The following is a 22282-nucleotide window of genomic DNA, read 5'->3' on the forward strand; positions in this document are numbered from 1 at the left end:
TTTTAACACATCATTCTGAATGGTTATACATATATTGGAAAATGATTGCTTGATTTTGAATACAGTATTGTTCATTAAAGTAAGAACGTATTTCTCTCCCACCCTTATATGGGAACTAGGGTTGTAATATACATGAACTGATTGCGATTTTTTTCTCTCTTGACAGCGTCAACAGACAAGTCTGCCTAATACTCGGCATACTTTCACTTCTATGAGATGGCTTCAGTTTCACACTTTCTACTGGACAGTTTCGCAGCTTCGAAAGAGGAAGTGTCATCATATCCTGGACTGTTTATGGAGGGATATGCTTACTCATTGAAGGATTTAGTCACATGTTGGTGACATCACGTTGGACTTTCCTCAGGCTTCCTGGGAAATGGAGTTTTATGTGTTTCAGGACTGTTAAAGCCATTTGACATTATTACCTGTTTATGTTTTTCAGTTACATATTTTCCATGCACTAAAGAAAATATTTTTGCTGCTGAGCCTTTCTTAATTAATTAAATAAAAGAAAGAGAAGCATAATGCTCGCCTCTGTGTCTTTAATAGAATTAAGACTTTCTAGTAAGACATTATGGAAAATCTTTATTGTCTGCAATATAATATAATATAATATAAAAACAAATGGTTCAGAGTTTTTATTGTTTTGGGAAATGCATATGCGGATATGGGGAAGATTTGTGTTCTTTGGTAATACATTTGCCAATTTGCCCATACAGATAGAATAAACAGAATAAGCGGTTATAAATAGGTGTATGTGTGTGTTCCCCTTTGCATGTTGTTTGGGGGATTCTAATATAACCCATAGATTACTGGGAGTCTATGAACCAGTAATGATGCCTGCGGGTGCATAGATCATTGGTGTAAATAAATCAGTGATACCGGCCACAGGGACTATACATAAAATTATTAGTCCCATTGTGCATAGGTCCAAGGCCCTCTATAGATCACTAGGAGGTATTCTAATAGAAAGGAAGGTTTTGTGTATGATGGGGTCATAATGTAGGGAAGGAAAATTATGCTCACCACCAAGTAATTTACTACCACAAAATACCGCCAATAGTACATATTACTAAATTCTCCAATATAGTGTAACAAAGTATGGTCACTAGAATGATGTGAGGCCAAACCCAATCTAAACACGAGGGTAGGTATTACCAAGGTACCGTTCATATTTTGGCGGTAAGAAAATACTGCCAAACCCCAAATTTACACAAAATATCTAACAAACACACTTACTCATTAACCTGATGGCCACCAGTGTCACCATTTATCCCCCACATGACATTCATCTAATTCGGTCTACTTTGGCAAACAGAGGAGAACAGTGTAAGGAAGGCATGGTATCAAAGCAAGACAGACAGAAGTGATCACAGTTCAAGAGTGTTTAATAAACTGTAAAAATGGGTGAGATAAACGCCTAATCTAAAACTAAATCTAAGATGGGAGCAAGCTACGACCATCAGATAATAATACAGTCCTGGTAGAGTCTAGTCAAATAAAAAGGGCATATACTAAAGAAACCCATTGGCAATACTTACCGCTATGCTACAAAATAGTGTGGGATAATGTTCACAAAGAAAGAGGTGTTCTAAAAATGATAAGTCAAGTTATGGCCGGGGTCTCCCTTCCCCATGTTTGAAGCACGGGACAAGGTGGCACTCCCGAGCACAGCGCTCATCTGGGCTTCTCCGGCCAGAGTGTATAGTTCCTTTTTACAATATCAGGGCCTCCTGTGCCCAAGTCTCTTTTATGCAAAGTCTCTTGCTTCAGAGGGCCTGAAGCATCACAAACAAAACAAAAGTTCCTTCTATTAATCTTCATGTTGGATGATTACCCTTCACCTGAGGATCCCCCTCAGCCGGGCTCCGATCCCCTTCACAACATCAGCCTCCCTCAATTGGGCTCAGACCAGCAACTCACTGTGGACATCCCTCAGTCGGGTTCCCATTTGTCACCACAATGCAGTCACTTATCTTTTCAATTCACAATGTGTCAAAGACTTTCGACCGTTCAAGTGGTTTTGACTTGACCCTTGTAAAACCACTTTGACATCTCTCACTGGCCTCCCCTAGAGCCTCTTGGTTCTTCTAGTTTTCTCAATTCAGCATATCCTCCTTGTTCAGGAGAGGGGTATTCGTTAGAGTTTTCTGAATGAGCGTTCACGCAGCGCCAGACCACTCTATCCTTAATAACTCGGTTGATCACAAAAGACCTTTGTCGGTTATCTTCTTTTCTTTTTCACGCAAAATGTTGCCACTGCAGTCCGGGCTATCAATTTTCTCCGACTCACCGGCTGTGCTGAACTCGTTGGACGGTACCACGGCAAGCAAGCTCTTTTCCCCACCCTGGCTATCAGTGCACGAGCACCCCGTGTACAGTTGACATCTGCCACACCAACCGCCAGCTGCAATTCCCAGTCTTACTGTTCCTTTATCGAAGGCTTTGCGGCTCAGGATTGAAAAGGGCATGGGCAATTCCCTCTTTCAGTTTCCACCGCCTTTCTCCTTTGTTTGAAATGCCGTCCCGGAATAGCTGCTTCTTTGTGCATTCAGCCTTGCTCAAAGTGTGCTCTCATGCTCCACCTTTTATCCCGGTGGGGAAGGGAAAGGGCCATCAGGAGTGTGTAGTTATCAACAATTGCCTGACTCTGTCTGACCTTTGTGTTGGGGCATGTCAGGTAAACGGCTCTGGTGTTAGTCCATGGTCTTCCACAGTGTGAGAAAGTGTTTGTGTAGGAAAAGGAGGGCAGGGGGGGGTAGAGTTTCCAAATATCCTACCGGATAGGTTGGGGAAAGGTGGCATAAGGAAGGGGGCACTGCATCTCACCGGTCAGTGTCCCACTCCTACTCCCCAGCCCCTCCCCATCCAGGTGATCCTCCCGTACTGGTCCACCCCCAGGAACTGGATCCAATAGCGATGGCCGTGTCCTAGCCACCTGGATAACAGATACCTGGGGACTAGTGGGTGAAACACCTTCAGGTTTCTCACCACAGCAACTAGATGTTGGACTACGAATCAAAACTACAAACAGTACTAGACCAAGCATGTCTAGATATGAGACTCGCCATTATCGAAGCTGAACACAATGGCAAATTGAATGACAGTTTATAATCCATGATTTTTTTAATATCAAATGAGGATCAACTTTATCGATATATGAGAAACCAATGCACAATACCTATTTTGAGGATACCAGCTCAGTTTTACACAAAAGGGGTTTCTGTGATTATGGTATAAAAGGTGCAAATATGTAATACGTTACTGACAGTATTTTTATCTGTCTTTCTCCCCCTACACTTTTTGCTCCCTTATTCATTTCTCAAATTTTTGTTGAATTGCTAATGCATATATCGTTACTGTATTATTTCTTTTCATACATAGTTCGCTTAGCCAGTTGAGGCTAGTCTTTGAACTCTATTGGGACATTTCAGTTTCAGCCTTGAAAAGGACAAGTAATAAGGTAATAATATGTTGGTTTCTAGGCAGGTTTATGGACAATGTGTTTGCACACAAGCATTTCCTTTTTCGCAATAAAATATTTTCTTAAGTTCGAAAAAAGGCTTATCTTTTAGCTACTCCTGTATGAACTGAGAATTGGAATTATACTGCTTGGTTTGTTATACAAGATGATTGGATAATATGTGACATGTGCATGTAAAAGGGTGCATGCATTGTTAATATTACTTAGATTCAGGGTGTTGGCTCAGCCTATATACACTGATCCAAGTAGCAGTACCCAATCTTACAAAATCTGTTTCCCATAACGGCTAAACCGAGTTTGCTTGAAGCCCAGGCCAGTTCTGTGAATGTTATGTGAATTCATGGCTTGCCTGTTGGTTTACACTTTTGCAAATGAGACAAAGGCAGGATTCTATGGGAGGCTGGGTAATCCCTGTCCTCAAGGCCAGGGGGTCCAACCAGAAGAACTCCAGGGAACCATAATTCAAAAGGGGACATGCATAACAATAGCCAGCCACACACAACGGTGTCACCCACCAAAGGGCCTTTGAGGCTGCATGCTTGGGCAGAGGGTGGGGATATAATAGCAAGAGGACAGAAGGGGAACTGAAGGGTTTCAATCATCTTGCTTCTCTTTTGGGCTCTCATTCGTCTCATCCCCTTACCTTCCAGCGGAAACTAAGCACTTAGGGTATGATGCAAGAAGGCAAAGGGCACTAGTCACAGGAATAGAGATTGGATCCCTTACAGGGGGGCTTGCTTTTCTCCAGTCCCATGTGGCAGTGGACAGAAATTCAAGTTGAAAACTACAAGCCAGTCATAAAAAAGTCACTTGCTATCTCAATTCTATACATATAGAGCACACACTATGTCTTACTTGCTAATAGTCGAATATCACAACCCAATGGAAAGTGGCTTGTGAATATTTTGTACGCCGCCTTGTGGCCTTGTATCTTTAGCTGGAAATGCCCTCCCACTACTTCCTCGATTCTTTACTGGACACCAAGAAGACATCTCTGGAAGCCCAGTGGAAGTGCAGTCTATTCCAAAGAAATCTGACATGGAGATGAAGACAGGTGCATTCAAGGTAGAGGAAAGCTCCGCCCCCCCCGACAATCCCCAGGAAACATTAGGGGTGATCTACTGTGGACCAAGGCCTGGCACTCTACCAGCTGCACTAAAACCGGCTCTTCAATGGAGAAGAAGAAGCCCATGCAGATGCCATGGGTTTCTCGCTAGACTGGAATAACAGAGTAGGAAAGACTCACCTCGTCTTAGAGCCCGTGGATAGACCCTTCCTGCAAATCAGAAGTCAAGGAACATCTCTTAGCCAGATTCCCATATTGAACAACTAATGAGCTACACTGATTGGACATCACCTGCCTGCCCCAAGCTTTTTTGTGCCCTGTGCCATTGCTGCTTCGACCACTGCGTGTTGGACCCAGTCGACCAAATCACCAAACCAACGCTGAATACCTACCCCAGGAAGCACCTAGAAGCCTGGCTCAACATTGCTGAGCCCCCAAAGACAGGCATGAGGAATGTGAAGCGGGCATTCTCCCGGGTCCACTTTCTGGGACCATAGTGAGTATTATGTCATCTCTTTTTCACCTTTTCCTGAAAAGACAGCCTTTAAAGTGGCATTGCTGCAATTGCTTACCTAATTATCCCTGCTCAAGTACCCAGAGGGATATTCTCGGCAACAACTGCATTTTCTATGTTCCCTTACACGGGTAGGTTTATGTTAGATGTTTGCATTTTTGATTGTTGAATTGAAGTATACTTTTTATATTCACCATGCTTTTATTTTTGAGTTTTTGCACTATTACTGTTTGGGTTGCTACTGTTATCACTTCACACGCGCCTAAGAATATAGTCTGCCCTCGGCCCATATTACACCAAAAGGTGAAGGAGAAATTCCCAGTCGGTCTGCATCCGTTTTAGCTTTATGATTGTCATCACTGCTAGCTTAGTTGTAGAGTAAGGCCGATTAGGGGAGGTTAGCTACTACTCATCCACGTACTTCTGAGGAGTAGTAATTTTGTTGCAGTTCTAGTCTCAGTAACCACAATGCCACTACTAAAGTAGCTGGTGTGTGCTAATGGTTGCCTGCCTTGGGCTTCAGCTTGGGAAGCAACGCCAACTGCTAGATTAGAAACGCAGATTCATGGACGTGCCACTCTGCAATGCTCCAGGTAGTCACCACTGTACTGTTCTCCTTGTTGCCAAGTCCTGCTTGTTGCGCCTTGATTCTTCTCCTCAGCCTGCTAATCTCCATATTCGCCTCAGCACCCCTCTTTACCAGCCTTTGGTTTCTTGTTTATTGTGACCTGCCTTCCTACTTCAATCCCACATGAATAGAGATTGGAATCCTGAAATGCTCCACCACCCTGAAGCCTGCCTTTCAGACATTCTTCAGTTCAGAAGGCCAGATTTCTAGTTCCTTTCTGCTCGGCAACCGGATTCCATCTTCCTCTCATGCTAGTCGGCAGAGTTTTTTTCCTTCCTGAGTTCATGGATTTATTTTCCCCTGGCACTGGCATCGGCTCTTAGCACCACATGCCGTGTAGCAGACTTCCTCTAGACTCTAGAGGCAGGGTGATACCGCGGGAGGACATAACCCATCTACACTTCTCGTATCCAGCACCAGTCCCAAGTAAGTCCAGTCGCTGACTCCCTGGGCCAGGCTTTCTGGCAGATGGACTCCTCAAGAGCAGTGGCATGACGGCCGTCTCTCGAATGATTTACAGCTTCTCTTTGAGGGCGAGACAGCGAGCCAGAGAAATCCCTCATCTGCCTTCCGGCAGGCACATCGGGTAGTGGCCAGATCAGCCCAATCAAGGTAGCTCACTTCCCCAGGAAGAGGATTACACTCATGTCATGGGTTTTCTGTATACGTTTGTCTGAGCTCCCACTCCCTTCTGGGCTTCATTTATGCATGCTTGCCTGTAAATTGTGCTGCGCCTCCCCATCTGAATCCGCACCCACCGTCTTTGGCTACAGCTGCACAAGCCTCCTCCAGCTCCTAGTAAGTTTGTATTGTGTTGGTATAGATCAACTTTTACAACACGTGATAAAAGCCCACAAGGGGGGCAGTATCGCCTGACATCTCCAAGAAGGTCTAATCGAAGGTGGGATAGGCAGCCTGGAACGTCCCCTTCCCATGGATAGCATCCTTGAAGTATTGAGAAATAGGTAGGTAGGATTAAATAAAGAGGATACCCTTATTAGACTATCAAACAGCTTGCTTTTCAAAACTAGACTGAAAACAATTAATTCAAAAGACAAAATGACAACTATAGAAAAGACAAGTTAGTTAGAAACAGCACTGAAACTGGTCTAATGATATGATATGATAGGTTATTTATAAAGCGCTTAAAACCCAGCGTGGGCCCAGGGATCGAACCTGTGTTGCTCTGTGTCGTCTTGCTTCCAAGGCGAGCATGTTGCACCTAAGCTATCCTCCCAAGGTAAAAAGTGATTTGCCCAAGGTCGGAATTTTGCCAAAATGCAGATTGTCAGAATAGAATCCAAATCTTCTGTTTCCAAATGACTAGACATATTTGAGAGACTGAATGGATAAAAGAAAAAAGATAGATAGCTCAGAGTTAAAGGGCACACAATAGATTAATAGGAATAGAAGGATGATCAATGGAAATTATAGAATAAAGATGGGAATGATGGAAAGAGAGGAAGAACAGAATAATTGAACAAATAAAGGATGGAAAAAGGTATGCTCAATCTAAACTTTGATCTTCTAATCTTCCTGGCCTGCTCTAAACTTCGTGTCTTCTTTTCTCTCACTCATCTCCCTCCTATCGGGTCCGTTCTTTCACTGACATTTCCTCTAATCTATTTTATTCCCCACTTTGAAATGATTTACCTGCCAGTTTTCTTTCATTTCTAGTACTATCCTTCATTTCTTCCATCCAATTGTCTAATTGCTTACACGATCCCTTTCTCCCGTTACCCTTAAAAAGATTGGGTAAATACAAAAACACTGTTGTATTTAGCGTTCAAGTATCTGTTATTTTGTCACTGATATTCAATCTTTGCAGGCTTTTTTAAAAAGCAGGTCATGTTTCAGTTACAATTCAAAATAATTATGAAACATTCCAGTGTGTGTTATTTGTGATCAGACTTAGATTTTGACACATTCCTCTCACAGACTGTTGCAAAGTCCTACCTCACCAGTGATCAAGTACACAATATTTATGGTTGGACATAGCTTGGGTCTTCTTTGTTCCAATAAGAGCATATTTTCCACACTGGCTAGGTTTAAGTGACCAGGAAAACCCCAGCTGGGTTACAACAATTCAGGGGTTTTCCCAGAAAGAAAAACTGAGCAGCAAAATAATTAAATCGTCTCCACCGCACCGGGTTTTGTTTTCCTTTCAAAGACGGTCACAAATCGAGCTATCCATAATACAACATTTAATTGAATGTACAGAGCGTATTTATGCATTCCGCGCAGTAAGTGCTAATCAAATAACAACAGTTTCCCCATTCCTATTACTGGCAGTGTGAGAGTCTGCTAAATACAATCATCCTTGGGGTGACATGCAAGAGATACAGATACAAAAATCCCTCTTCACATTCATGGATAGACTAATTTGCGCAACCAATCCTCACACTTGGGTGCTTGTTTAGATTTATTTATTGGTCACTTGGTAGGCGCTTAAACAATTAGCAAAACTGTTTCAAAGTGCCCACAGGGCAATAGGGTGGGCACAGGGGAAGTTAGACGATGAATTACAACAAAGATAAATAATTGAAATAGTGCAAACAAACCATGAGAATAAAAGGGAGGGGAGACTAACCTAATATGCCTTGTGAGTTTTCAGAATGTGCAAGTGCAGACGGTTCAGAATTAGCAAGTGCAGAGAATACATCTCTTAGCCACCCCACATGCAACACTGAAGAAGCGCCTAGTCACTGAAGCCTTTCCAATGTCCCGGAGTAGGTATTTAAGGGGGGCAAAGGACGGTGGACTATCCAACATATCGTCAATTGCACCCGCTACTTTGCTCCAAAATTCCAGAATCAGGGACACACGCCCAGTACATATGAAACAAGTAAGCCTGTGTGCCCCCACACTTCAAGCATGTGCCAGTGTTGTCTGGGGAGAATGTGGGAAGTCTAGCAGGAGTGTAATGCAAGTGGTTAAGCACCTTGAATGGTATTCAACCGCAGACCTGCATTCAGACACTGCCTTTGTCAGTTGGCAACATTTGCTCCATTTCTCTTCCCCTAGTAAAAGCCCCAAATCTCTTTCCCAGACCTCCCTGATAGTATTCTGAGAAGGAAGGTGGGACTGTATCACCCTGTAAAACCTGGACACCCCACACTGTGTGCTATTCACCGATATTATTGCACTAATACAACAGGTTTGACTAGAAACGAGGGCCATTTTGGGTGACATGCCGCCTGCATCTGATAGTATCGGAGGACCTGGAGAGGTCCACCCGCCAATTTACTGGAAAAATCAACAAGGGACAAAAAAAGCCCCTGCGGGAACATGTTGCCTATGTTCAATTGACCGGAATTGTCCCAGGACCTTCTAATCTCCCGGTCATAAGTGGGGGAAATAACAGGGTAATTTCACAGGGGTACCGCCCAGTTATAGGACACCTCCACCCCCAACATCTTAAATATCCTAGACCAAGCATTAACTGTGGTTCTAACAGGATCAAAAAGGTACACGAATCGACATACCTCTTGCTAAATATAACGGACCAGAGATCAGTGGGAGATGCCCCATATCTCTCCAATGGTAGAGGTACAGCCGCACCCTTGGCCGAGTAACAGTACCTAGCAAAATGGGCTGGGGAGGCCAAATAGTAAAGTTCAAAATTAGGTTCCGCCAAGCCCCCATGCTTATATGGTTTGGTCAGTTTCTGCCAACTAATCCTAGCCACCCCCAGACCCTAGACAAACGCAGAGGCCAGTGTCCTCAGCCTGGTAAAATATGCCTGACCAGGCCATGTAGGGACATTGCTAAAGTAGTATAGTAATTTCAGGAGCACCACCATCTTCAGTAATGCTATCCATCCATATAATGAGATTGCCGGTTTCCCCCAAAATCCAAGCCTGGTGGTCAATTGCTGTAAGTAGGACTCATAGTTATCGACATATAGGGCTTGCCGACTTCCAAACACCATAATTCCCAAGTACCTGAAATGAAGGGGGGACCAACAGAATTCCCTACGCTCCGACCGCTGAGCCGTAGATGGTATAAGGGGAAACAACTCTGATTTAGAATTGTTTATTCTATATCCAGAGTATCTGGAGAACTCATGTATATCTTGCATAATTGGGGCTAAATTCTGCTCCGGGTCCTGGACATAAAGTAATGTATCATCCACGTAAAGGGAGGTTATCTGGAGTGGTCCATTTATCCTAATTCCCCTATGCCCATGGACCTTCCTGATTAAGGCGGCCACTGGTTCAATAATAAGTGCAAATAGCAGAGCAGAAAGGGGGCAACCTTGCCTGGTGCCTCTACCGAGAGGAAATGGCAGTGATAGTATTTGATTGGTATGGACCCTGGCAATCGGGTCAAAATATAACAAACAACACCAACACCAATGCGGTAGAGTACTCACAAGTAAGGCCAGGAGACCGAATCAAAAGCTTTTTCGCATCCAAGGCGGCCGCCCAGAGCTTTCCCGTGGTTATGATTAATTCAAAACCTTCCAGCCATCACCTTTCTGTTTTGCCAAAGTCACCCCGAGTGGGACGGGTATGCCCAGACGTGGGTCCCAAGTCTGCCGGGCCTAGAGACCCAAGCTACTCCTCACTGATGACACCCAACAAGGCTGAAACATGTCTGGGGATGCTTGTGGTCTCATGCAGAAGGGATGTGACCTAGCAGTTCGGGCTGGACTGCCCCTTTTGGGGTAGGACCAAGCCCGATTTGCATATGGTTTTTCTCCTTCTGTAATGGGCTTGGCAGGCTGAAAAACGATGGTCTGGAGGGTTGCCCAGAGCTTTGCCTGTGGTTATGATTAATTCAAAACCTTCCAGCCATCACCTTTCTGTTTTGCAGAAGGGGGCAACCTTGCCTGGTGCCTCTACCCAGAGGAAATGGCGGCGATAGTATTTGATTGGTATGGACCCTGGCAATCGGGTCAGAATATAACAAATACACTGTAAAAAATAAGGACCAACACCAATGCGGTAGAGTAGTCACAAGTAAGGCCAGGAGACCGAATCGAAAGCTTTTTCGCATCCTAGTCGGCTGCGACCGCCCAGCCCGGGGATTCACCTGAGCCATTACACAGAACAACCGACGTAGGTTTATGGCAGTGGACCTAGTGGGTATGAAGGAAGACTGGTCTGGGTGCAACAGTTGGGGCAAGAAAGGGATCAACCCCGTAGCAAGAATGTTCACAAATATTTTGGCATTTGTGGTAGTTAAGGATAGCTGTCTATAGGATGCCATATCTTGAGGCGGTCTATGGGGGTATGGAGCAGTGAGACGTGGCAGCGATCCATACCGAGCAACCCGTGCAGCTCAAGAAAACAAGACTAGATCCTTACACATTAGCAGCTCGCAGCTCAGCAAGCCTGTATACTGTTCCTTAGGAGCCTCCAACGCATTACTAACGGGCCCCTAAGGTCAAGGAATGGCTGCCCGATCCTGAGCAATGGATCACAGCGAATGATACCTTCACTCAACTCAATGGTCCTGAAGATGATGACCTCAACCACATAAGTCATCAAACCCGGTCTGCAGACCCAGGGTCATGGTGGACGTCATGCTAACCACTACGTGACGGGGTAGGCATGCATTCCTGACAAATCATATGCATGCTTTCATTTACCCCATCCCCCACTAAAGTTCACTTTATCTTTCCAACCATAGTATTCTCATTGCCCTAATCTTGCTTTACCTCATTTTTAAACAACTGTGCAAAATCACTAGTCTGTTCTTTTATTTAATTTGTTTGAATTATTTTGCCACTTTGGCCAGGATAGTTCTGTTTCAAGACAAAGTAGCTGTCAGGACAAATGCAAGAGACATTTCCCCCTCATGTACCCCCATATTGTATTTTGGAGGCGAGATTTTCCCCTCCCCTTAGGTTTAGCCTTTCCTCTTTTCATTTGTATGCTTGTTTCTCAGTTTCTCCTCTATTTTCTTCCTCTTTTGGCCTCTCCCCACATACAAGCCCCTCTAGTGTTTATTTCACTGTCTATGCACCCCTGCTCTCTCATTCTTATTGTGCCAGCACCTATGGTGTTACTTACCTTGCAGAAGGATCTGTAATTGTTGCACTTGCCAAATACACTAGGGTGTTTCTTACTTAAAAAAGAATTATGCCCGCTTACTCATCGCTCTATTCTCGTATTCATTTCTTGCCAAAATGGCATCCCAGCATCCTGCGTCTTGCTACTCTCTAGATGCTCTCTTACCTGGTGCTCCTCACCATTTCTTCAAGTCCCCATCACCTGCTCTTGCATAGATGAAGTGATAAAGGAAGGAGGGACGCTGGTGTACAAGTAGAGAAAACAACTTCCGCTCCAAGAACACAAATATCACTCTAGAATATTTCCAGTGGGAATTGGGGAAGGGAAGAGTTCAGTACCCGTTTGTACAGTGTCCCTTCCATGTTGGCTCCTAGTGCTGCTTTCTTCTTCACCCGCCCCTGCAGCCAGCCTTGGGCCCAGATACACTTTGTAAAGCAACTTCCCCCTACACATCACATGCAGAAACCTGAGGAAAGGGAAACGTTCATAATCACAAGTAATTCTGACCTCCTTCTCCGACAGACGTTCCACAGCCTTCAATGTTCAGTTGAATGCTGGTGTCCGCATCTTCCTCACCACTGCCCAGTAACATCCAGTTCTCCAGATTATCACTCTCTGACAATGTTGTTTGATCATCATCATCATCATCGCTTTCGCACTCGCCCTCTTCCGCTGAACTGTCTACTGTCACCAGAACCTCATCAATTAAGGAGGGTTTATCATGGTTGTCTTTCTTCCTTTTCCTTTTCGGTCTTGGATCATCAAAGTCACTAGAATCTAGAGATTGGATAATGCTGGCATTGTTTGGAGTGGACTGTCCAAATGGGCTGCATGGTCTCAGCTTCACACGAGAATGCAAGGCAACACCCTTCCGATTGCCTTTGCATCTATAAACACTGTCCTCTTCTGTGGTGTCAGACAAAGTGATGACTTCCGGACCATCTGAAATCTGCACATAATCAGTATCTGAAAGAACAATCAGGTGTGTCTGTACCTTGGGTGTATCAGGGAGTAACCTCAAGCCGCTGCTGTCTTTGGAGTGCAGCTCATCCGACACTGGCCCACTTTCTTCTTCCTGTCCATTGACCAGGCTGAGATCTTGGGCATAGTGCACCTGGCTGTACAGATGACACTCAACCTCGCTGTCTATGCTCTCCTCACTAGAAGACTCCTCGCGATACAGCTCATCTTCAAAAGCTTCCACATCATCATAACCACCAAACATTGTGACAAGTCAGACACCTGCATGATAGAAAAATATACCAGTAAGTCACAAGTAACATTAGGATTGACAATTTCTTCCCTTCTAGTTTGAACAGTTACAAACAAAATAGATGTACAAGTTCACAAGTTAGTTTAACTTTCTTTCCACTTCATTTCATGTACCAATGAACCGGTTTCCGAAAGGTGGCCCAATTGGCCACATATGGGCCTCTACAGAGTTCTGTGTGTAACCTGAATGTTCCAGGTTCAAATCCTGGTGGTTCCACTCAGTCTCTGATCCGCCAGGATTCAATAAAAATGCCTGGTATCAGCGCCTGGAAGCCATAGCACATGTGTTGAACAAAAGTGTACAGATTAGGATTAAGGGAGGGCAATATTTGTTTCTAGAATATCATGGTTCTAATGTCATGGTTCTACAAGCAGTTATTCTTCAAGTATAATTTTACTGTATTACAATTGAGGTGATCATTGGTTTTACCGTTATAAAAAAAATGGACATTTTTCAAATTGGTGGCGGCATCAAGCCTTTAGTTGATGTTTCAATGGTAGTGCTTAGCACATTGATCACATTGATTTCAAACGTACCCCCATTACGAATGAATTCTGCACGCTGAAGTGTTCCATCCAAATAGTTACTTTTACCATACTTCATACAGCAGTTTGCTTTAGAACTATGCAGACATGTTTTAACAATGCATACTTATCACTTAATCACATGCCGCAGGTCAATCTACATAAAATTACTTCTTTGTTAAGACAGTTTCTAGAGCAAGCACTCCAACCATGCAATGTTTTCAAGGTAACTCAACTACGTAAACAATACCCATGTAGTTTCACTGTATTCAAATGCACTTTGTGTGGCCACTATGAAAACAGTCGATTTGGCACATGATGACTGGAGACTGTTACATAAGTTAAAATGTGATTTTCTTTTATGGAAATAAATGTTTTAAAAATACAAATTGAATATTTAGCAATTGTATTGCAGAAAGGGTGGCGGAACTCCATATTTAGGGCTCATACAAATACTTAATCATAATGCCCTTTTTGTGGGTTCCTTTCCTTTTTCCTATACATCATGACAATTTATAACTAGGCAAATGGGCAAAACAAACGTTCCTCTAGTTACTCCTTGGGTTCCATTATGCTAAATTAAGCAATGTTTGTTTTTATTTATGAAAGCGAAGGATGGGATTAAACTGTGCCAAAGAATATTGTGTTTACAGAATAACACAGCAATCTAAGGGATTGGTCAAATATTTGAAGATTCATTTTATTTAAATTGGGCTTGGCAGATACAGCATTCAAACATGCAAGCAGTCCATAAAATGTGCAGTTTTTTCTAGCCATTGGTGAGTGATAATTTAAGAGTGTGCATGTGGGGAACTGGAATTCATACTAGGAGCTAGGTGATTAGCCCAGAGTAGGGCTCCTAGTTTGGATTGCTGCTTAGGATCTCACCAGTGTTTGTATTTCGCCACCTGTGCTTTTTGACAGACTAAGGTCCCCAGTTTTGATTGCTACTTGTTAGGACCATTTTTCTAAAGTCCTACCCATACTTCATAAAAAACATATTTGGTGCAGTACACGGTAACTCCCAGGTGAGAATGTCGTAGCATGGACAGAGCAACCAGGCTTATCTTAGGAGGGAGAGAGGACTGTAGCTTGGTACAAAGAAATTGCAGCATCCATATGCTCAAAAGAAACAATTAAACACTCTGTATTGTAAAAAATAAATGATTTAAATACAAGTAGACCAAGATAAATCTGGGGAAAGCAAAGTACTATCAACATCATATAAACACAAATATAACAACCAACTCGATACTTTGTGATACAACCCAAAGTACAACCTTATTGCGTATACAATCAGTAGTCCAGGTGAGGCAAACCTACAACACTTTCAGAATGGCAGGAAGCTATTCATGGGGAGTAAAACTAGGTTATATATACTTTTAAAATACCATCAGTAATTCAAGGGTAGTAGACCCTCTCAGTCATGCAGTGATACTCAGTTATAGAAATCACATAATAAACCAACCCTGTTACAAGTATACACCTTGCGACATTACTTTTTAGAACTCGGTTCAAAGCTAGTAAAAACAACTCATACTTTCTGGGGGGGTCTCAAGCTACTCAATGATAAGTATGAACACTCATGAACTATTTTACAATGCACTAAGCAAATCAGGGAAAGCAAAACCCAATTACGTTTTAAGAAAGACAATGTATTTCAAGGTAAGTAACTGACCTAGTAGTATATAACCACCCTCTATCTAATAGCTAGCTATACCTAGTATACTTTTAAGAAGTCTATAATACAGTTTATAAGGTAAGTAAAAACTTTATGGAACTAATTTAGAATAGCACCAAAGCTATTCAGGGAAGTTCAAACCAGGGTTACAGGTTTAGAAGAGCAGCAGCTAATCACCTATATACTTTTAAGAGGGACTATCAGCAACTCAAAGCTAAATATTAACTCAGGGACTGTTTTAGCTCTGTATAAAGCAGAACAGGGAAAGCAAAAACCCCATGGTACACTATGAATGACACTGTTATTCAAGGTAGGTAAACCCTATTGGTAAGCTTTTACACTCATTCAGTTAAGAATAATAAAACCGTACCAATACAATTACTTTTCAGAAGGGGCACCATTCAAAGTTAGTAAACTTGTATACTTTTTAGAGGCGCAGAATGCAACTCAAAAGGTAAGCATAAATGTAATTACACTGTATAACTTTCTTTCACAGCGATACAGTTACCACACTAACTTCTTTAGCAAGTAGGAACGTTTACACTAGCTATACGTTAAAGACAGAACACTTGTCTTATAAAGTCCTTCCCTAGTCTATAGTATGAGTTTTCACAGGGACTGTAGTGGTCTAGGTGCCAGTTGTAGGCAGATCAGGATAGCTTTCAGTTGCAGGAAAGTCAATGTTCCAGAGGATATCTTCTTAAACCAAGCATTCACTTCAAAGTTAGTTAAAGCGTTCAAGGACTTCAGAGAACACTCCCTATGTGTGTTCCAGCAGTAAGCCTGGTCAAGTGGTATGGGCAAACTCCCAAACAATAAAAAACAAGATCCAACTAGCCAAATAAAACAATTGGAGTATTTAATAAGGAAGGAGATTATTCACAAACTCCATGCAATCACACTGGGGAAATATCACAAAAGCCAAAGAATACCAAGAGGTCTACGTTTACAGCTGCGATCCACCTTATGCAAGGAGAGCAAAGTCTTTGTAAAAAAATGGGAGGCCATACTAAATAAATGTTCCTTAGATCTCATTCTACTGACTATACAAGAATTAGCCAAAGATCTAAGAGACACAAGAAATCAAAAAAGAACTAGTGGCAACACTAAATCGAGAAGAAGTAGGTTCTATTTTAGAAGATATCAACAATAAATTGTCCGGGTACAAATCAGAACTCGAAGCTAAGAAAATCCGAAAATTTAAGCGCGATACCTATGATTATTTGAAGGATGAAGTTCATAGTTGGATGGAGAAATATGGTCCTCCACTAAGAAAACCTAAACCGAAGTACACCAGCGAAACGTCCAGCTTGGGCACCGACACAGAAAGAGAAACATCTAACCAAAGAGAAGAAGCCACTTCGGGAACATCTAGAACAGCAGACACAACAGATACACCTAACAGAGACAAGAGTGCCTTTTTTAGGAGAAGGAAGAAGAGAACACAAAGGGGGAAAAGAAAAACAAAAAGGAAGACCGAATACGAGGCTGCATCAGAAGAAAACAGTGATCAATTTGTCTTCCAGAATTCTGACCTCAAGTGAAATTAAAACCTTGCAGAAAGGACTCAGTTTTGTTCCAACTTATGACAGCACCTTATTTGATTCAAAAATCGAACTATACAAACTTGTTCGTAAAATAAAATTGAAAGTGTTCTTCAGCGAACTAGAAGAAGACAACCCAAGAGACAGAGGATTCAGCTCTTCAAGAATTCAGAGGCAAGAGTAATTTTATTCCTCCGATAACTGTCCCTTCTGTGGACATATTTCAAAAACAGGTAACAAGAGACTTGGAAAAAGTGAATTAGGATTCTGTTTATATTTTTAGATCCTGGTCGACTATATGACAATAATTGTGAAAAAAACGTGGACTCTATTATGCGGTATTAGAGACACCCACTATCAGACACAGCCGCACACCCCATGACCTTATACCGTCCATTTTCATGGCTCAAAACAAGCATTAACAGGCACATAGCTTCCTCTACAACACGGGTCCCCATGGCAATAGACCCGCCCCTTTGTCACCGGAGAGAGGTGGGTCCCGAGGCGTACGTGCGTCAGCGTTCGCGCTGCTGCCCGTCGCCCCGTCCACGTTTCCATGGGAATCTAAGATAGCGTCCGCACTCGCGCGCATTTCGCTTTCGCTTTCACAGCAAAGGCGTTCGGTCCTGCACGCAAGCATCGCATAAGCAGGTAAGAGACTCCTTTACACGCACGCACATAAGAGTCACTCGATCCATAGATACAAGGACTTACACATTCTTCAACTATTGTTAAACAGGAGCGTTGGAGACAACGTTAACGAGCACGTAGACGAGAGGACAACTACAATGCAGCAGGTACAGACTACTTAGTAACAAGGGGTAATATATATTGGACTTTTACAGTTGTATCGCATTTCATTATTTTCGCTTATTTCCTCCCTTGTTTACCACAATCACTCGGATCAACTTGGGGTATGTGTTTCACGTTTTTCATTGTAATATGATGGATTGTCTTACTGTTTACAACTGTTCAGTTGATTTATAATTTAAGTACGGCCCTGAAGATGGTCACAGACCGAAATGCATTGGCATATGTGCTTACTAACAAATAGACCTACTAATTTTCGGGTTGCCTCACTACATGAGACAAATATGAGATACGGAAGCTAGAAATGTGAATTAAACATTTCCTTTGTGAAATTTTTCACCGACTTTGTGCATCTTTGAAAAAGTATAAACACTTTGAAAAATAATTTGATTTACCTGTGCAACCCAGACAAGGGTCAACTGTGAGCACCAGTCTTAAGTAAGGTATAGTCACCTTAATTTTTCTTCTAAGATGGGCATACTCCCAACCACACAAATCAGCCACTCAATCTCACAGGATGCACACCAGACTTAAGGTAAGTATTACCCAAACCGACACACAGTACCTTAGGAGAAAAGAAGAGCTTTGGAGTGGCTGCCTTCAGGATGCAGCACCACAGAACCTGGCCCCTGGATTCTTGGTCTGGAGATGAAAGAACTGGACACTGGCTGTGAACTTGCCGCAGCAGTCATCGGAGGAGGCTTCCAGCAAAGTACTCTTCACGCTTTCTCGTGGCTCTGTGGAATTGGCATTTTTGCATTTTTTTTTTAAACAACATCCAGATGAAGAACTAATATTGCTGGTCGGATTCTCTTCACTAATCTGGTCCTGCACTCTGGCGAGGGGACTTAAAGGATTCGAATCATGTCTCTGGAGGTCCACCAGGAGGTTCACCAAAGTTTCGGACAAATTCGAAGACCATGCAGCGTACTCAGGCTCGAGGTCCCAGGGTATTGTCAGTTTGCAGCCCAGCAAGGTCGCAACACATCGTGGGATGGCTCAAAATGCAGGTCTTCTTTAGACAAGTACATTACACCAGCCTCTGGGTAGGAGTCATCGCATCTGGGACACCCATGTGGATTGGAAGGAAGAGTTGCATCAGGCTCTGGTTACACAGCAGGCTCTGCGGTCGCTGGAAATCGCTGCAGACATCTTCCTCTTCGGATTCATCTCCAGTTGTCGACCTGTGAGCAGCTTCCAGTATCGGGGTACTTATCAGGAACTACAGCACAACTTCTGCAAACTCTCCCTGCAGTTTACAGGAAAGGGCGGTCTCGCTGTTAATCAGGACAGTCACCCCTACCCCCATTGGTTAATGTGGGTGTGCATGCCATTTGGGGAACGGGGAGACAAACAAAAAAAATGAAGAACAGGGGTCTGGTGGGTGTATGGGGGAGTTTGCAGGGAGACGGTAGGGAGGGGAGGGAGGACAGACCCTGGAATCTGACGAATTTTTATGGGGGAAAGCTTTCACCAATTGCATTTTTTGTTGGTTTTTTTGCTTGCAGGACTGCGCCGCTGCCGTCTCCCTGCCCGAGTGTGGCTTTATCTCTGCAGCAATTACTCTAATGCTTCCAGCACATTGGCAAAAAGAATGCAGGTGAAGCAAAACAACGCGCGTTTATTTTGCTTCACTTTTCATTCTTTTTTGCCGACTTTCAATGCTAACGTGCGTTTATTTTGCTTTCGTTCTTTTTGCCCAGGTTAGGATGGACTCAGCCCCACTGAACCACAGCCATCAGGTTTGCAGGCTGGAAAACTCACCACTGCACTACATAGCCTGATGAAAAACAACTAAGGTGAAATGTCCAAGTTCGGTACTGCAAATTTCAGGGAAAACCTTTGTATTGGTTCTTGGAGTTTACATGTGCACATTTTAACGTGTTGATTTTATTGAAAGCGAATGCCTTTTGTCCAATGCAATTTGGGTGCTTGTGAAAAGGCAATTTAATGAAATATGCATATTTCAATTTGGACCGAATGAGCGTTAGAGAGCAGACGCTCTCTAACACCCAGCACCCGACGTCATTCTACGAGCATTCGGCTGCGTTATTACGGCGGGTGCTGGGTGTTATAGAGCGGCTGTTCTCCAACACTCAGTCAGTCGAAATTGAGATATGCATATTCTCTCCAACACCCAACACCCGCCGTAATAACGCTGCCTAATGCTCGTAGAATTACGTTGGGTGCTGGGTGTTAGAGAGCGCTTGCTCTGTAACACCCAGCACCCATCGTAATAACGCAGCCTGCTGCTCGTAGAAGAGAGCGCTTGCTCTGTAACACCCAGCACCCGTCGTAATAACGCAGCCTGCTGCTCGTAGAAGAGAGCGCTTGCTCTGTAACACCCAGCACCCGTCGTAATAACGCAGCCTGCTGCTCGTAGAAGGCCTCCTCTGGGTGTTAGAGAGCGGCTGCTCTCTAATACTCAGTCAGTCCACATTGAAATATGCATATTCTCTCTAAACACCCACCACCCGCCGTAATAACGGTACCTAATGCTCGTAGAATTACGTCGGGTGCTGGGTGTTAGAGAGCACTTGCTCTCTAACACCCAGCACCCGCCGTAATAACGCAGCCTGCTGCTCATAGAAGAAGCCTTCTACAAGGAGCAGGCTGCGTTATTACGGTGGGTGCTGGGTGTAAGTGGCTGAGAGAAATATTATCAGCCACTTACACCCAGCTCCCAACAGAACAATTAATAAAAAAGGGCCCGGCTCCCCCACCCAAACCTCCTTACCTCTGCAAGTTGAAGCCGGAGTGGAGTGTGAGAGGGGGCGGAGATCCTGCTCTCACGTGACGCCACACCCGGGCTGGGCTCACATTGATACCCAGTTTTTTTGGGGGGGAAAATCATATCGCAGTAACTGCGACATGATCATGAAAATAAACAGCAAACCGGCTTAATTATATCGCAAATAGCGATGCGATAACGCTTATTTTATGCCTTGGGCTGAACATGAAATTCTATTGGATTTAAAGTCATGCATGTGAACTGAACTGTTGGTAATGTAGTACATTTGAGCACAATCAGTAAGTTACATCGGATGTTGACGCTTCCTAAATCAGAAAGTTACATATGTAGCTCAGGATGTTTAATGACTTGTTGAGAGGTTATTAAAGCAGACCGGAAATCATATTGCTTTTTGCAATTAGTTATGAAAAAATGTGCGCTTCAGTATGCACCCTCATGCTACGACAGGATTTGGGATGGTAGCTTGCTTATGTTCAGGGCGAGGGTGCTGAGCCGACGATGGCGAAAAACACCCAAGAGCCCACAGTTCAGTTTCTTAATAACTGCTGCCACCATAATAGAAACATTTAATTGTGATTAAGCAGTTTGGGAAGCCAATATCAACTTTAGAAATATGCCATGCAATAAAATACTAAAAGGAAGAGGGACAAACATGACAGGGTACTGGTGGGGGAATTCACACAAAAACAAAGATTAAAATAAAAAAATAACGGGTGACTTTAAGCAGGGAGTTTCACTCGGCAAGTGTATACTGTGTGCCCAGCCAACCTGCTTTTAACATAGGCTTCTGCCCTGACCGCCTATGCACACAGCTATCCGTCTCCCTAAAATTACTCCCTTATGGCCCCAACTTATAGTCCATATAGAACCCAAAATACAAGCCCACAATCAGTCTCCACTACCTGCAATGAAACCCCTTGACCCTTGCTGTATATCTGACTCAAACTGTTGGCCACAGGCCCCCTCTGCCAAACTCTACGACTACTCAGAAACCATCGGGTCAGCACCAGAGCCCCTCGTGCCCTCCTGCCGATCTTCAGAGTTACCCTGCCAACCATTCGTTTGAGTCATTGGGCGCTCACCTATACCCAGTCTGTGCAGGCCGACTCTGGCTTTTTTTTCAACTGCAACTTCTCTACATTAGTGCCAATGTTTTCAGAGTTCGTTCCAACTCTTTTTTCTGCTTGGTTTTTGTCATCTTAGAACACATCTCACTCCGGGTCGAGGCCACCACTCACTTTCCCGATTAGTGTCTATTCTAGTTCCCCTTCTTTCGAGGAACGGACCCTAAGCATACGTCTGAAACATGCATAATCACGTGACAGACTACATATTACGTTCACCGTAATAAGTTAGTAAGCTATCACGTACAGAGAGCTTGTCCGGTAGTGTCTTGCTCTCATCAGCGGAACGTACCATAGCAACGCCCCACCTACTCTTCTTTACGTGTTTCCGATGTCATCATTGTGATTTTGTGAGCAATTCTAGTGAGCGCAGCCGGAAGACTGCCAGTGCAAGTGCAATCGGAATCTGGGTGCTTTTAGCTTGCTGCGGCTAAGGTGGGCATTTTATTGGGGTACGGGGACGTTTCTGCAAGACACCAGATGGAGCGTCCGACGTAGTCCTGTCCCCCCTCATCGTGATTTTCTGAGCGGTGAGGTTCTGGCTGCAAGAGCAGTAGCAATCGGTGTGTTCTTTGGTGGCTGAGAATGCAATTTGCATTTTCTTCGGGTTACCGTGAACGTTCCTGTAAAACACCAGATTGAGACGGGGGGAGCGGAAAATTGCATTTACTTTAAAAAATCATGTTCATCTATTCAACGTGAAAGGTATGGAGGGCTAAGAAAATGAACAATGGATGCTGGTGTTTAACTGATCGAAGGGTAATTTAATGTATGATGAGTGTGTGTTTAGGATGGGTGGTTTTAGAGGTCTGCTGGGGCAATGCGTGTGGTTCGGGAGAGGCACATGGCCAGGGCTTGGTGT

At 43.7% G+C, this 22282-nt stretch overlaps 1 protein-coding gene across 2 annotated transcripts in view; it reads right to left on the reverse strand.

The window, feature by feature from the left end:
- The window catches only part of ZCCHC7 (zinc finger CCHC-type containing 7), a 607337-nt gene extending 585740 nt beyond the window's left edge, over positions 1 to 21597 (reverse strand). Inside the window, exons 1-2 of one of the 2 annotated variants that reach the window (XM_069630519.1) lie at positions 21379 to 21597; positions 12220 to 12954 (exon numbers count right to left, since the gene is read on the reverse strand). In XM_069630519.1, coding sequence (XP_069486620.1) covers positions 12220 to 12937 — 718 coding nt within the window. In that variant the 5' untranslated portion in view covers positions 12938 to 12954; positions 21379 to 21597. Of the gene's footprint in view, positions 1 to 12219; positions 12955 to 18109; positions 18246 to 21378 lie in introns of those variants that run through there. The other variant, XM_069630520.1, reaches the window with a different exon arrangement.
- Positions 21598 to 22282: the final 685 nt, after the last annotated feature.

The sequence above is a fragment of the Ambystoma mexicanum genome, chromosome 6q (assembly GCF_040938575.1).
Source record: "Ambystoma mexicanum isolate Mex_15411 chromosome 6q, UKY_AmexF1_1, whole genome shotgun sequence".
Lineage (NCBI taxonomy): Eukaryota > Metazoa > Chordata > Amphibia > Caudata > Ambystomatidae > Ambystoma > Ambystoma mexicanum.